The 14,033-nt window shown below is 34.7% G+C and overlaps 1 protein-coding gene across 2 annotated transcripts in view; it reads right to left on the bottom strand.

Annotated features, from left to right (window-relative positions):
• The window catches only part of LOC127847432 (presequence protease, mitochondrial-like), a 93,131-nt gene extending 86,389 nt beyond the window's left edge, over positions 1-6,742 (bottom strand). For both annotated transcript variants that reach the window (XR_008033963.1, XM_052379337.1), the window contains exons 1-3: positions 6,559-6,742; positions 3,631-3,751; positions 564-670 (exon numbers count right to left, since the gene is read on the bottom strand). Coding sequence is in view for 1 of the 2 variants with exons in the window: in XM_052379337.1 (XP_052235297.1) it covers positions 564-670; positions 3,631-3,751; positions 6,559-6,599 (269 nt within the window). In the remaining variant the exon portion in view is untranslated. The remainder of the gene's footprint in view (positions 1-563; positions 671-3,630; positions 3,752-6,558) is intronic.
• Between the last annotated feature and the right edge of the window lie 7,291 nt (positions 6,743-14,033).

The raw sequence follows: 14,033 nt of genomic DNA, 5'->3' as shown, positions 1-14,033 counted from the left end.
GACAAGTAGACTCTTAAACTATTTCAGAACCCCTGCCTAGCCACATGTAGTTTCCTATCTGAATGTATTGTTGGTTTCATCCATAGCCACATGTAGTTTCCTACATGAATGTATTGTTGGTGTCATCCCTAGCCACATGTAGTTTCCTACCTTAATGCATTGTTGGTGTCATCCCTTGCCACATGTAGTTTCCTACATGAATGTATTGTTGGTGTCATCCCTAGCCACATGTAGTTTCCTACCTGAATGTATTGTTGGTGTCATCCCTAGTCACATGTAGTTTCCTACATGAATGTATTGTTGGTGTCATCCCTAGCCACATGTAGTTTCCTACCTAAATGTATTGTTGGTGTCATCCCTAGCAACTTGTAGTTTCCTACCTGAATGTTTTGTTGGTATCATCCCTAGCCACATGTAGTTTCCTACATGAATGTATTGTTGGTGTCATCCCTAGCCACATGTAGTTTCCTACCTGAAGTATTGTTGGTGTCATCCATAGCAACATGTAGTTTCCTACCTGAATGTATTGTTGGTGTCATCCCTAGCCACATGTAGTTTCCTACCTGAATGTATTGTTGGTATCATCCCTAGCCACATGCAGGTGCTGTGCTCCTGTCTTGTTGTGTTGCAAGCACACAGCAGTCAGAAATAACTCAGGTACCTCTTCAATCTGTATACAATCAGAAAGTTTTTAAAAGTAAGATGCAAACTGGACTTAAATGGCACTACCAGTATATGCATTGTGAACACAATAATGTGTTGTCTTGTATATCTTGGTATGTTGGAAAAATAACATTGTATAACCCAGAAGTGCAAAAAACCACAATCCAGCAAGAACAATTTGAGTTATGTGAACAAATAATCAATAATCAAAAATGCAATTTATGGCTGTAAAAGCACCATAACCCCAGTTGTGGAGAAACAATAAACCAGAATATCAAGGTGCACATGTTTTTATGGAGAGTTATATGCCTATTGTATTATAACCAATAACATTTTGATCAATATGAGTGTAACTGTAAGGTTTGATCACCCGTCAAACATTGGTTTACATGACTGTAAAGATTCATTACTTTTCATATATTTTTTATATGATTATAAGGTTTCATCTAGGCATAGGAACGATAACTGAAAATTATATTTGAATGTTTGTTTATCATTATTTGAATATATAAGAATATTCGATTTTAATCTTTTATTAAAACTTCCGAACTCATGACGGCCCGGAGAAACGTACCATTCCTGATTGCCACAAATATCAATATAAATTGTATCTTATGTTCAGCTTTGAAAAACTGAGTAGTCATAAATTTTTTAAAAGATAATTGATAAGTATGTTCTTATTTTTAATACTGTTTATTCACATAAGAGATATTTCAGGAAAACACATTACCGTAATTCTATTTTTATTTCAATACTTCTTATTGATTTGGATTACTTCCCATCAATAATTTTTAGGCTTTGTATTCGCTTTTTCCCTAAATTAAGAACCACAACGATTTAATTGGTTAATATTTGAGTACGGTAACTCAATTCTTATAAGATCATCATTGATTTAATACAACACAATTGTAATGCAAATAAAACATACATGCCATACGTACCGTCTTTGTAATATTTGTCATCCTTAGATGAGACGATTTGTCCTGACATTCGTAAAACACGACGTACATTGTATAAATTCACAATAAATTTCCCTATTCAAGGTCTATCTGGCAAAAACTTACCACCACTAATCCCTTTATTGCCCCGATTAATACCCATTTCTACTACTTGAATGCACCAGTGAAGTTTTTGACACTTTGTGATTTATCAGCATATTTTTTATTTTATCAGGCATTTGCACCATGGTGTTTTTATGATAGGGGATGCTTATTGCTATTGATAGATGTGTCGTACTGAAATAAAAACCTACTGCGGCACGATTCATTCCAAAGATACCGTGCATTATACCACCTGAGGTTAAAAAAACTGTCAAAACCTGCATGAACTTTATACATTTACTTATAACTTTTTTACACTTATCTTTGCATAAATTGAATATTCGGATAGGAATTTTGGATTCAAAATTTTTGCTGATTTCTAATATTCAAATATTTGGTCCAATTCCAAGTTCTATACCCTTTCAAAAATGGTTTATAGGATTGTCAGGTTTCATCAACTTTCACCTATAGGTTATTTGGACTGTAAACTTTAATAACTTTTGGCACATTGGTAAATGTGATTGTAAGGTTCATCCCTACAGCTACAATACTTATCAGTTACATGTGTTGGATGGTCAGATTTACTGACAAGGCAAAGAGTAAATGCCCCCCTCTCTCCGAAAGTTGGGACCAGGGATCATCTTTTTTTCGGTTTTGTCGGTCCTAGACCGACTGGGGTCATGAAAGACCAATTGAAAATCCCAAACAGTTGGTCCGATTCTGTGTGCTAAAATTCCCATGTCATGAAATCGATTACACAGTGCACATTCTAACATACCCTAATTACATTCTTATCTCAATTAGGTGTGATCAACCATTCACTGCAGTCTCTAAACCGGTCAGGACCAGTTCATTGCGTGTCAGCCGACTAGTATCAGTGTATTAGTCATGCGTGAATTGATAATTTCACAGGCTTATACCTAGCACACTAATCGGTCCGTAATGTGTACTCGTCCATGATAAAATCGTTGACAGTTACTTCGCAGATGAAAACTTCAATGTTCATAAGCCTCGTGGAAAGTGTGCATTTCATGCATGATAAACTTTCATATAAACAAAGAAGAAAATCGGATATTCTGCAATAATTCAAATTATTGTGGGCGGACCTTATACACTGAAAACACGCGCTGTAACTAAACAATACATGCCGATACATATTCCACCAGCGTAATAATCCGGCAATAAATAATGAAAGTTGCGGATCTGATTGACAGAACAGCTGAAAGTTATTTTTATGGGCGGAACTTCACATAAATTAGTACGCAAGAAAAATAATATACATTGTATAAAACTTTAGTAAAAATCGTGTTAGAATCAAAATAATTTGTTTCTTTTATTGTTTGTTGTTGAATAACTCACGACCGGAAGTTTAGAAGCTTCGCACTCGTGATTTAATCCCTACGCATCTTAACTATCGGCCGTGGGTTATTTGACAACAAAGAATAACGAACACTAATTATTTCTCAACTATATGGTTTTGTTGTTGCCAGTATCCAACCTACGCACAGACATTTGTTAAGTTCAGTGCATGTATGTAAGCTATTATCGAGTCGACAACGATTCAAAACATCGGTATAGACTTACACAGATAAATAATTTAATATTGACAACGGTGAAAAAAAGTCAGATACAACTGCACACGAAACAACAAAAAACGAGAAAAAATCATAAAACCAATTAAGAAAACTTGTATGTTCCGTTTAAAAAAATGCCAAAGGCAATTAAACTTGTACATTTATTATACCACCTTCATGAATGGCAAAATCAATGTTAACGTAATTTGTCATGATTTCGGATATAAATTTTCGGACACTTTCCCCATTTAAATCCAGACCGATTGATGTTGCGGGAAAATATGATCCCTGGAACTTGGGACATACATGTATGAACTAGCAATCACTATATATCAACACCCATATTCACACACCTTCTCCACTGTATAACCATGTAGTGTGGTACCAGGCTGGAGAACTCTCACAGTGTCCTGTACTGCTGAATTTCTCAAAGGCTCTGACTGGGTGACAGAGGAGAACCATCTCTTACAGATCCTGAAATGACATCAGGAACAAGACATACGTCAGCAATCAGACAGTTTGTTACAATCATACCAACATGTCTTGTTGGATGACACATTGCTCACAGTAAACCAAGACTGTGCCATATTGAGATACAATTTTTAAATATGAAATATTGTTGAAACCTGATTTATGTTTTAATATGCATGCCTTCACCCTTCATGTCCGAGGTTTTAAAGACAGGCTTTTAGTTACATAATTTACATCAAGCAATAACAGTGTACAATTTCAGCACTTTTAAATTTATAAGTATTTATTATGGGGTTATTAAGCTATGAATCTGTAATGCGTTTTGTATAGATGTGTATCGGGTATCAGAATGCTGAGATTACATCTCAACCAAGTTTGTAAAAGGGTAATGCGTGGTCCAACACTATGTAACATATTCAAATCAAGGTGATGGACCTTTATTTAAGTTTGTATAATTTAAAATTATTTATATTTGACCACATAAAATGTGCTGGTTTTCAAAAAAATACGTATTGTATAGAAATGTTTAATGGTACTTCATTGATTGATAATTTTGGCATCCAAAACCGTAAATCGCACACTGTTCAGGTTTTAAGCTGCTTGCTGCTCATCAGTTTATTTGGGTTTTAAATGAAGCTGTAAAAACTTGAACCTATTAAGTTTTGATTTTGTAAGTGACTTCAGACAAGTCACTTCAGAAATCGCTGTGTAGTATAGTATGGTGTCCCCCCTAGCAATTGTGAAGTCTGACACTGGTTTAGATCTATCAAAGACATCAAGAACTGGTTCTACTCAGAAAACATCTTGTATAGTCAAAGTGCGTCAATACTCCAGAGGAGCCTTGCACTTAATGGGGAGAAGAGGAAGAAGTCAAAAAGGGTATCTGAGCAGTAAAGGGTTGAGTACACTTGTTCTGTTCTTGTCTTGACATTGAGCTGCGAAAACTCACTGTTGTGTGACCTGATATTAAACTTTAAAGAAGCTTTCAACAAGAGATGTGTTTGTCAGAAACACAATGCCCCCTATTGTGCCGCTTTGAAGCCATAAATTTGACCTTTGACCTTGAAGGGTGACCTTGACCTTTCACCACTCAAAATTTGCAGCTCCATCAGATTTGAAGCCATAAATTTGACCTTTGACCTTGAAGGATGACCTTGACCTTGGCCTTTCACCACTCAAAATTTGCAGCTCCATGAGATACATATGCATGCCAAATATCAAGTTGCTATCTTCAATGTTGCAAAAATTATGAAGAAGGTTAAAGTTTTGGTTAAAGTTTTTGAATTTGTTTTTTTTACCTTTGACCTTGAAAGATGACCTTGACCTTTCACCACTCAAAATGTGCAGCTCCATGAGATACACATGCATGATAAATATCAAGTTGCTATCTTCAATATTGCAAAAGTTATGACCAAGGTTAGAGTTTTGGTTTAAGTTTTGGGACAAACACATACAGTGACAGACAGACCAAAAACAATATACCCCGATCTTTCGATCTGGGGGCATAAAAACATGTTGGTAACCCAATTAATAACAACACTTCATTTAATGTTTCATTTTACCTGCGCAGGTATGCTTTCTAGTCTACAATCATTCTACTGGTGGGATTCACCAAAGCAATATTATTAATTTTGATACATATGAACTACATAAGCTAAGTTGACCATATTCTTTTGAATACCTGTAAATAAAGTTTTATGCAAATTCTGTATTGTTTTTATTGAACACCTATATGGGAATTGATGTGCACAAATTACCATTCTGAACTAAAATTGATATTTATAACCTTTAATTTATGAAATAATAGATATAAATGAGAGTTTTAAACAGTTATAATCCTGTAATGAATAACTAATTACCACTTGCAGTAATAACATGACAACTGCTAGACTTTAAGAACCCACAGTGTTGCATTAAAAATACTTTTTTCATTGGAAATTCCATTCATTTTTAGTTATAAATTGGGCATATGTATAATTTTATCTTATTAAGTTAATAACAAGTTTAAAGTTTTGGTTAAAGTTTTGGGACACACACATACAATGACAGACAGGCCAAAAACAATATACCCCCCGATCTTTTGATCCGGGGGCATAAAAACTTGAAAATTAGTGAAATCTGAAATGTGTCAAGTTCATTCTTACATAACACAAGACATACATCATGGACAGGCTTCCTGAAAAGGCTGGACCACCTGTCTCGTCCGGCAAATTTTTTTACTGTCTGGCGAAGTTTCTAACATCGCTGGTCCTTGTGACAGGCCAAAAAAATTATGATTAAATACTGAAAAGTCTTATACTTACCAAAAGAGCGAAAACACCCCATTAGAATTACTCTTTTCGTGAATTTCGAGCCTTTTTTGTCATTAACGAACACTAAAGCGTCACCTTTTTCTAAAGAGTGCTCTCCCTTTGTTGTTTTTTAATTACGTCAATTTCATTGGTCCGACATATAACCATCTTCCCGATTACAAAGGTTGTAACAAAAAACTATACATGAAGACTCTGATTGTGATTCTGATGATGGTCTTGACTTTCAGGTTGAAGAAGGCAACACCAATTGTGTTATGTTATTTTGTTTTGAGTGTGACAAGACTTTAAAGCTGTTGTCCATCATACACTGTAATCACTAAACATGCAAGTGTTTTGTTTTACTTTATTGATTGTCCTTAGCAATCTTCTTTTCGGCCGTTAGGGCCAATAACATGAGGATTGAAATTACTATATTGTGACCTTTAGTTAGCAATCTTCTTTTCGGCCGTTAGGGCCAATTACATAATGTATAAAAAAAAATGAAATTTATGAGTGTACCTTCTTTGGATAGTTCTTTGTATAAATGATACCCTGAACATCGTGGTTTATTAATTGTTATTAAACGAATTAACAAGCAAAATAACCGTTTATTGTAAACGAGCGTTAAAGATTTTCAGACGTTTGACATTCCGAAATGTTTTCCAATGAGCGCTGCCATCTTGTATGAATCAGTAAAAAACTATTCCTTTACTGTCATCCATGTAGGTTACACTACACGCAATGCTGTATACAACGATCGCATGTAGAGTTTAGGCATTTATAATTATTTCAATTAATAAAAATGTGTTACAACGAGTAAATAAAACTGACCCGAACAGGCATCTAATGAACAGAAATGGTATCCAACACGCATTTCGCTGTCTGCCACAAGAACGCAAATTAATATATAAGTGCTTTCCCAAGCTGTTCTGAAATATGGATTTATATGTTAATGTGAATTGCACATGAAACTAAAAGTCTCCTTTTTACAATTTTTATACAAAACCAGTATTCTTTGTCTGCTTGTAGTTGTGTGAGATACGTTCGAAACATCCGAAGTATATCGAAGCAGAATTCGTTTCTCTGCGTTAATCATCACCAGGCCTCATTTTGTGTCTGCCATTATGCTTGATGAGCCCATGAACAACGAAATACCAGGAGTCATATCTAATCAATCTCTCCGAAGGTTCCGACCAAATTTACTCGGATGTGTTCAACTGTTTTATGCATAAGCGAATTAAATATGTGTTCTGTTCTTTTCTGATAATTTCAAGACGATGTGCGCGCATTTTCAATACGCAATACATTTAAATGATTATTTGATGATCATTGTAGATTATATGGTGCTCCCTGTACATTATATGATGCTGATTGTCCATTATATGATGCTCTCTGTCCATTATATGATGCTCTTTGTCCATTACATGATGCTCCCTGTCCATAACACGGTGTTCCATGTCCATTATATGACGATCATTGGCATTATGCTCCCTGCCAATTATATGATGCTATTTGTCCATTACATGATGCTCCCTATCCATTATATGGTGTTCTATGTCCATTATATGACGATCATTGGCATTATGCTCCATGCCCATTATATGATGCTCCCGGTACATTATATGATGCTACATGTCCATTATATGATGCTAATTGTCCATTATATGACGCTCCCTGTCAATTATTTGATGTTCCATGTCCATTGTATTATGCTCCCTGTCCATTATATGATTCTCATTGTCCATTATATACGATGCTCATTGTCCATTATATGATGGCCATTGTCCATTATATGATGCTTATTGTCCATTATATGATGCTCATGGTCCATTATTTGATGCTCCCTGTCCATTATAGGATGTCCCCAGTCAATTATATGATTCTCATTGTCCATTATATGATTCTACCTGTACATTATATGATGCTCATTGTCCATTATATGATGCTTATTGTCCATTGTATGATGCTTATTGTCCATTATATGATGCTTAATGTCCATTATATGATGCTGATTGTCCATTATATGATGCTTATTGTCCATTATATGATTCCCATTGTCCATAATATAATGCTTATTGTCCATTATATGATGCTGATTGTCCCTTATATGATGCTTATCGTCCATTCTATGATTCTCATTGTCCATTATATGATGCTTATTGTCCATTATATGATGCTTATTGTCCATTATATGATGTTCCATGTCTACTGTATGATGCTCCCTGTCCATTATATGATTCTCATTGTCCATTATATGATTCTCCCTGTACATAATATGATGCTTATTGTCCATTATATGCTGCTTATTGTCCATTATATAATGTTAATTGTCCATTATATGATGCTCCCTGTCCACGTATATGATGATCATTGTCCATTATACATGTATGATCCTCCCTGTCCATTATATAATGCTCCCTGCCCATTATATATTAACTGTCCATTATATGATGTTTATTGTCCATTAAATCAAGCTCCCATTCCATTATATGATAATCATTGTCCAATATATGCTGCAGATTGTCCATTATATGATTCTCCTTGTTCATTATATGATGCTCATTGTCCATTTTATGAAGCTCCATGTCTATTATATGATGCTCATTGTCCATTATATAATGCTGATTTTCCATTATATGATGCTCCCTGTCCATTATATGATGCTGATTGTCCATAATATGATGCTCCCAATCCATTATATGATGCTCCCTGTCCATTATATGATGCTCATTGTCCATAATATTATGCTCCCTGTCCGTTATATGAAGCTGAATGTCCATTATATGATGCTCCCTGTCCATTATATGATGCTCATTGCCCATAATATTTTGCTCCCTGTCCATTATATGATGCTCATTGTCCATTATATGATGCTCCCTGTCAATTATATGACGCTGAAAGTCCATTATATTATGCTCCCTGTCAATTATATGAAGCTCCCTGTCCATTATATAATGTCGATTGTCCATTATAGGATGATTATTGTCGATTATATAATGCTCTCTGTCTATTTTATGATGAACATTGTTTATTATATGATGCCTATTGGCCATTATATGTTGCTTCCTTACCATTATATGTCGCTAATTGTCCATTAAATGATGTTCATTGTCTATAATATGATGCTTATTGTCCATTTCATGATGATCATTGTCCATTATATGGTGCTCATTGTCCCTTAAATGATGCTCATTGGCCAGTATTTTATTCTCATTGTCCATTATATGAAGCTCCATGTCCATTATATGAATCTGATTTCCCATTATAAATCATGCTCCCCGTCCATTCTATGATGCTCATTGTCTATTATATGATGTCACTTGTCCATTATATGATGCTCATTGTCCATTATTTAAAGCTTCCAGTCCATTATATGATGCTCATTGCCCATTATATAATGTTGATTTTCCATTATATGATTCCCCCTGTCCATTATATGATGCTTCCTGTCCATTATGATGCTCATTGCCCATTATATGATGCTCACTGTCCATTTTATGATGATCATTGTACAGTTTATATGCTCCCTGTCCATTATATGATCCTTACTGTCCATTATATGATGCTCCCTGTCTATTATAGATTGCTCACTGTCCATTATAAGATGCTTTATGTCCATTATATGATGCTAATTGTCCATTATATGATGCTCATTATCCATTATATGATGATTATTGTCCATTAAATGATGCTCATTGTCAATTATAAGATGCTCTTTGTTCATTATATAATGCTCCCTGTCCATTATATGATGCTAATTGTTTATTATATGATGCTCACTGTCAATTATATGATGCTCACTGAACATTATATGATGCTCATTATTTATTATACAATGGTCATCGTCCATTATGTTATGCCAATTGTTCATTATATGATGATTATTGTCCATTATATGATGCTCACTGTCAATAATAAGATGCTCTTTGTTCATTATATGATGCTCATTGTCTATTATATGATGCTCATTGTCCATTATATGATGCTCACTGTCAATTATATGATGCTCATTGTCCATTATATGATGCTCATTGTTCATTACACGATGGTCATCGTCCATTATGTTATGACAATTGTACATTATATGATGATTATTGTCCATTATATGATGCTTACTGTCCATTATATAACGATTATGTACAGTATATGATGCTTTACTGTTCATTATATGATGACCATTGTCTATTTTATGATGCTCACTGTCCATTATATGATGCTCATTGTTCAATATATGATTCATTATGATATCTGGTGTTCGTTTGTTATTGTATGCTTTAATGATGTTAAGTAGTAATTTTTCATGGTGATGTGAAAGTTTTAATCGATAGGATAGATACTACTTTTGCTGCATACGTCCAGGTTAAGTCATTATTAACGAAATTCTCAATAAATTGAGACTTATGGCGTCAATTGAGACTTTCGAACGTGAGAAAATAACTGCAGGAATTCATTCTCTAAAACTCAAAGAAGTCAAAGTTTAAACTAAGAAAAGAGTTAAGCTAAGGAATTGTGTTCAAATAAAAACGTCATGTCAAATGATGTACCCATTATATTGCAAGAGTGAATTATTTTTTAATTTTAATGTGTTTTTTTTTTCAATGTTTGAAATAGTGAAATATCCTTTTTACATGACTGATATTTACCTTTAATGCACAGAAAAGCACTAAATAAATAATATTAAGTTTGATGCATGTCTGATTTATTAATCTTCATTCAAATTAAGCAGAGCATTGGATTGAATCCTCAGAACTGTGAATAAAAGAACAAACACATAGATACATCTTGTATTAAGGTACGTCTAAATAATGTTAGTAAGACTTATACATCATTTTAAAACAAGAGGGTCTGAAAGGCATAAAGTCGCTCACCTGATTTACAAAGGAACGGACCTGTTCTGTGCAGCCCAAGATGTTGTGAGCAAGCTTCATGGAGATTCACTTAAGCCATGTAAGGAAAAATGCCCCGCTAGTGGTCATGTTTTTTAACCAACCAGAACCACATTTCAACTCTACCAAGATATCATTAGGACAAATCTTCGAATCACGTTTCATGAAGATCGGATAATAAATGTGGCCTCTAGAGTGTTAACAAGGTTTTACTATAACCATATCAAGCCATATAAGGAAAATGCCCCACCCCTGGCGTCCATGGTTTTCAAGAAACTGAAACTATTTCAAAATTCTTCCAAGATATCATTGGGAAAAATCTTCTTACCAAGTTTCATGATGATTGGAAAATAAATCTGGTCTCTAGAGTGTTCACAAGGTTTCACTATAGCCATATAAGGAAAAATGCCCCGGCCCCTGGTGGACATGTTTTTCAACTCATCAAAACCATTTTCAAACTCTCAAGATATCATTAGAAAAAATGTTCTAACAAAGTTTCATGAAGATTGGACCATCAATATGACTTTTAGAGTGTTAACAAATTTTACTATAGCCATATCAGGAAAAATGCCCCGCCCCTGGTAACCAACCAAAACTGGTCCAAGATATCATTAGGACAAATCTTCTAACCAACTTTCATGTAGATCAGACAATAAATGTGGCCTATCGAGTTTCAACAAGGTTTTACTATAAGAATATATAGCTATTTAGGGGAAAATGACCCGCCTCCGTGGCGGCCATGTTTTCCAACCAAGCGGAGCCATTTTCAAACTCGTCCAGGATATAATTACCACAAATCTTCTGACCGAATTTCATGAAGATCGGACAGTCAATGTGGCCGATAAGGTGTTAACAAGGTTTTACTATAGCCATATATAGCCTTATTTAAGTTATTAGGAACAAGAGCTGTCACCATAGGATGACTTATGCCCCCTATAAACGCTTGATAAAAGTTATGAGCTTTTTTCGAAACCTAAACCCAGATTTCGAAACCTAAAATCGGACCCTAAGTTCAAGGTCAAGGTCACAGGGGTCAAAATTTGTGTGCGTTTGGAAAGGCCTTGTCCATATACACATGCATACCAAATATGAAGGTTATATCTCAAGGGACATAGAAGTTATGAGCATTTTTCAAAACCTTAACGCAGATTTCGAAACCTAAACGCGGACCCTAACTTCAAGGTCAAGGTCACAGGGGTCAAAATTTGTGTGCGTATGGAAAGGCCTTGTCCATATACACATGCATACCAAATATGAAGGTTATATCTCAAGAGACATAGAAGTTATGAGCATTTTTCGAAACCTAAACGCAGATTTCGAAACCTAAACGCCGACCCTAAGTTGAAGGTCAAGGTCACAGGGGTAAACATTTTTGTGCGTATGGAAAGGCCTTGTCCATATACACATGCATACCAAATATGAAGGTTATATCTCAAGGGACATAGAAGTTATGAGCATTTTTCGAAACCTAAATGCAGATTTCGAAACTTTAACGCGGACCCTAAGTTCAAGGTCAAGGTCACAGGGGTAAAATATTTTGTGCGTATGGAAAGGCCTTGTCCATATACACATGCATACCAAATATGAAGGTTATATCTCAAGTGACATAGAAGTTATGAGCATTTTTCGAAACCTAAACAAAAAGTGTGACGGAAAGACGGAAAGACAGACAACAGTCGGATCACTATATGCCCCCTTTTCTTCGAAAGGGGGCATAAAAATGACCCTCCCCCTGGCAGTCATATTTTCAAGCAACCGTTACCATTTTGAAACTCGTCCAAGTTGAGACGAATCTTCTGACCGAATTTCATGAAGATCGGAAAATCAATGTGGCCAATAAGCGTGTTATCAATGCAAATGTTCACGCCACATGATGCATGACAGGTGACGGACAAAAGGCGATCACAAAACCTCACCATGAGCACATTGTGCTCAAGTGCGCTAAAACAACAGTTTCAACAGTTTAAGCATGAAAATACAAAACACATGACTATGGAAAAAATTCCTACCTTCACACTCAAACCACTAACATATATACCATATATACAATATTATACAATGGTAACACATAATGCAGCCTAAGGCTAAAAAGGACCTCATAAACCTCTAAATACGAACATATTCTTTTGGTTACAATTGATAAAACTTTTTAAATACTTATCATTTTATAATTTTAACAGAGGTTTTGTACTTGGTACATTACTGGGTTAAAACATTTCATATGACTATGGCAAAAATTCCTAACAGTGGTTTGAAATGTTGTTACAGTAAATTGAATGCAAAATGAACAAAGATTCAACAATGTTTAAGCCAGTTGACAAATCTCAACTATATACCTTCACACCACTCACATATAAACCATATACACAAAATATACCATTTATACAAATAACAATATATACAATGTATACACATAATGCAGCCTCAGACTCAAAAGGACCTCATAAACTTCTTAATACAAACATATTATATTATAATATATAATATTATTATTTAATAATAAAACTTTTAAAATACTTAACATTTTATAATTTTGACAGAGGTTTTGTACTTGATACATTACTGTGTTAAAGCAGAACGAATGTGAGGTCAATTATGTAAGTTATATATTCACAACATCCCCAGAAACACTGAATACTTATAAACACCACACCCTATTAAACAATTACTGTTTATGATGAAGGGTCAAATACAAAAAGAATAAGTAAAATTGAATATCATGATCTATTTTGATGGGCTTGTTCAAAGTCTGGGTTGATTGAAAAGCATGGGAACAAGAGAACAGCTTTTCACCTTAGCCTGACCTTTGTAAGTGTCCAATAAAATTCCAATAAAATTTCCCGCGGCTAGGTACGAATGAATACACTTCATTTATTCCATTGGCTGATTTGAGTATACCACCAGAACATTGGAAACATATCCGCGTCTTTGTAACACTGTTTTACTGTATGAAACAATTTTATCTCGAATGAAAAGGCTTAATAGATAGAACAGTTTTATACTCAATTCTCGACATCAATACAGTTTGTGCGTACACCTTTTATTTTCAGAGTATTACCAGCGCAAGAGCGTTTATACTTAAAAGGCTATGTTCTCATATTTAGTACT

Source organism: Dreissena polymorpha, chromosome 10 (genome assembly GCF_020536995.1).
Source record: "Dreissena polymorpha isolate Duluth1 chromosome 10, UMN_Dpol_1.0, whole genome shotgun sequence".
Classification (NCBI taxonomy): Eukaryota; Metazoa; Mollusca; class Bivalvia; order Myida; family Dreissenidae; genus Dreissena; species Dreissena polymorpha.
Note: the sequence above shows the minus strand (reverse complement) of the source record. Positions and strands in the feature narration are given on the sequence as shown.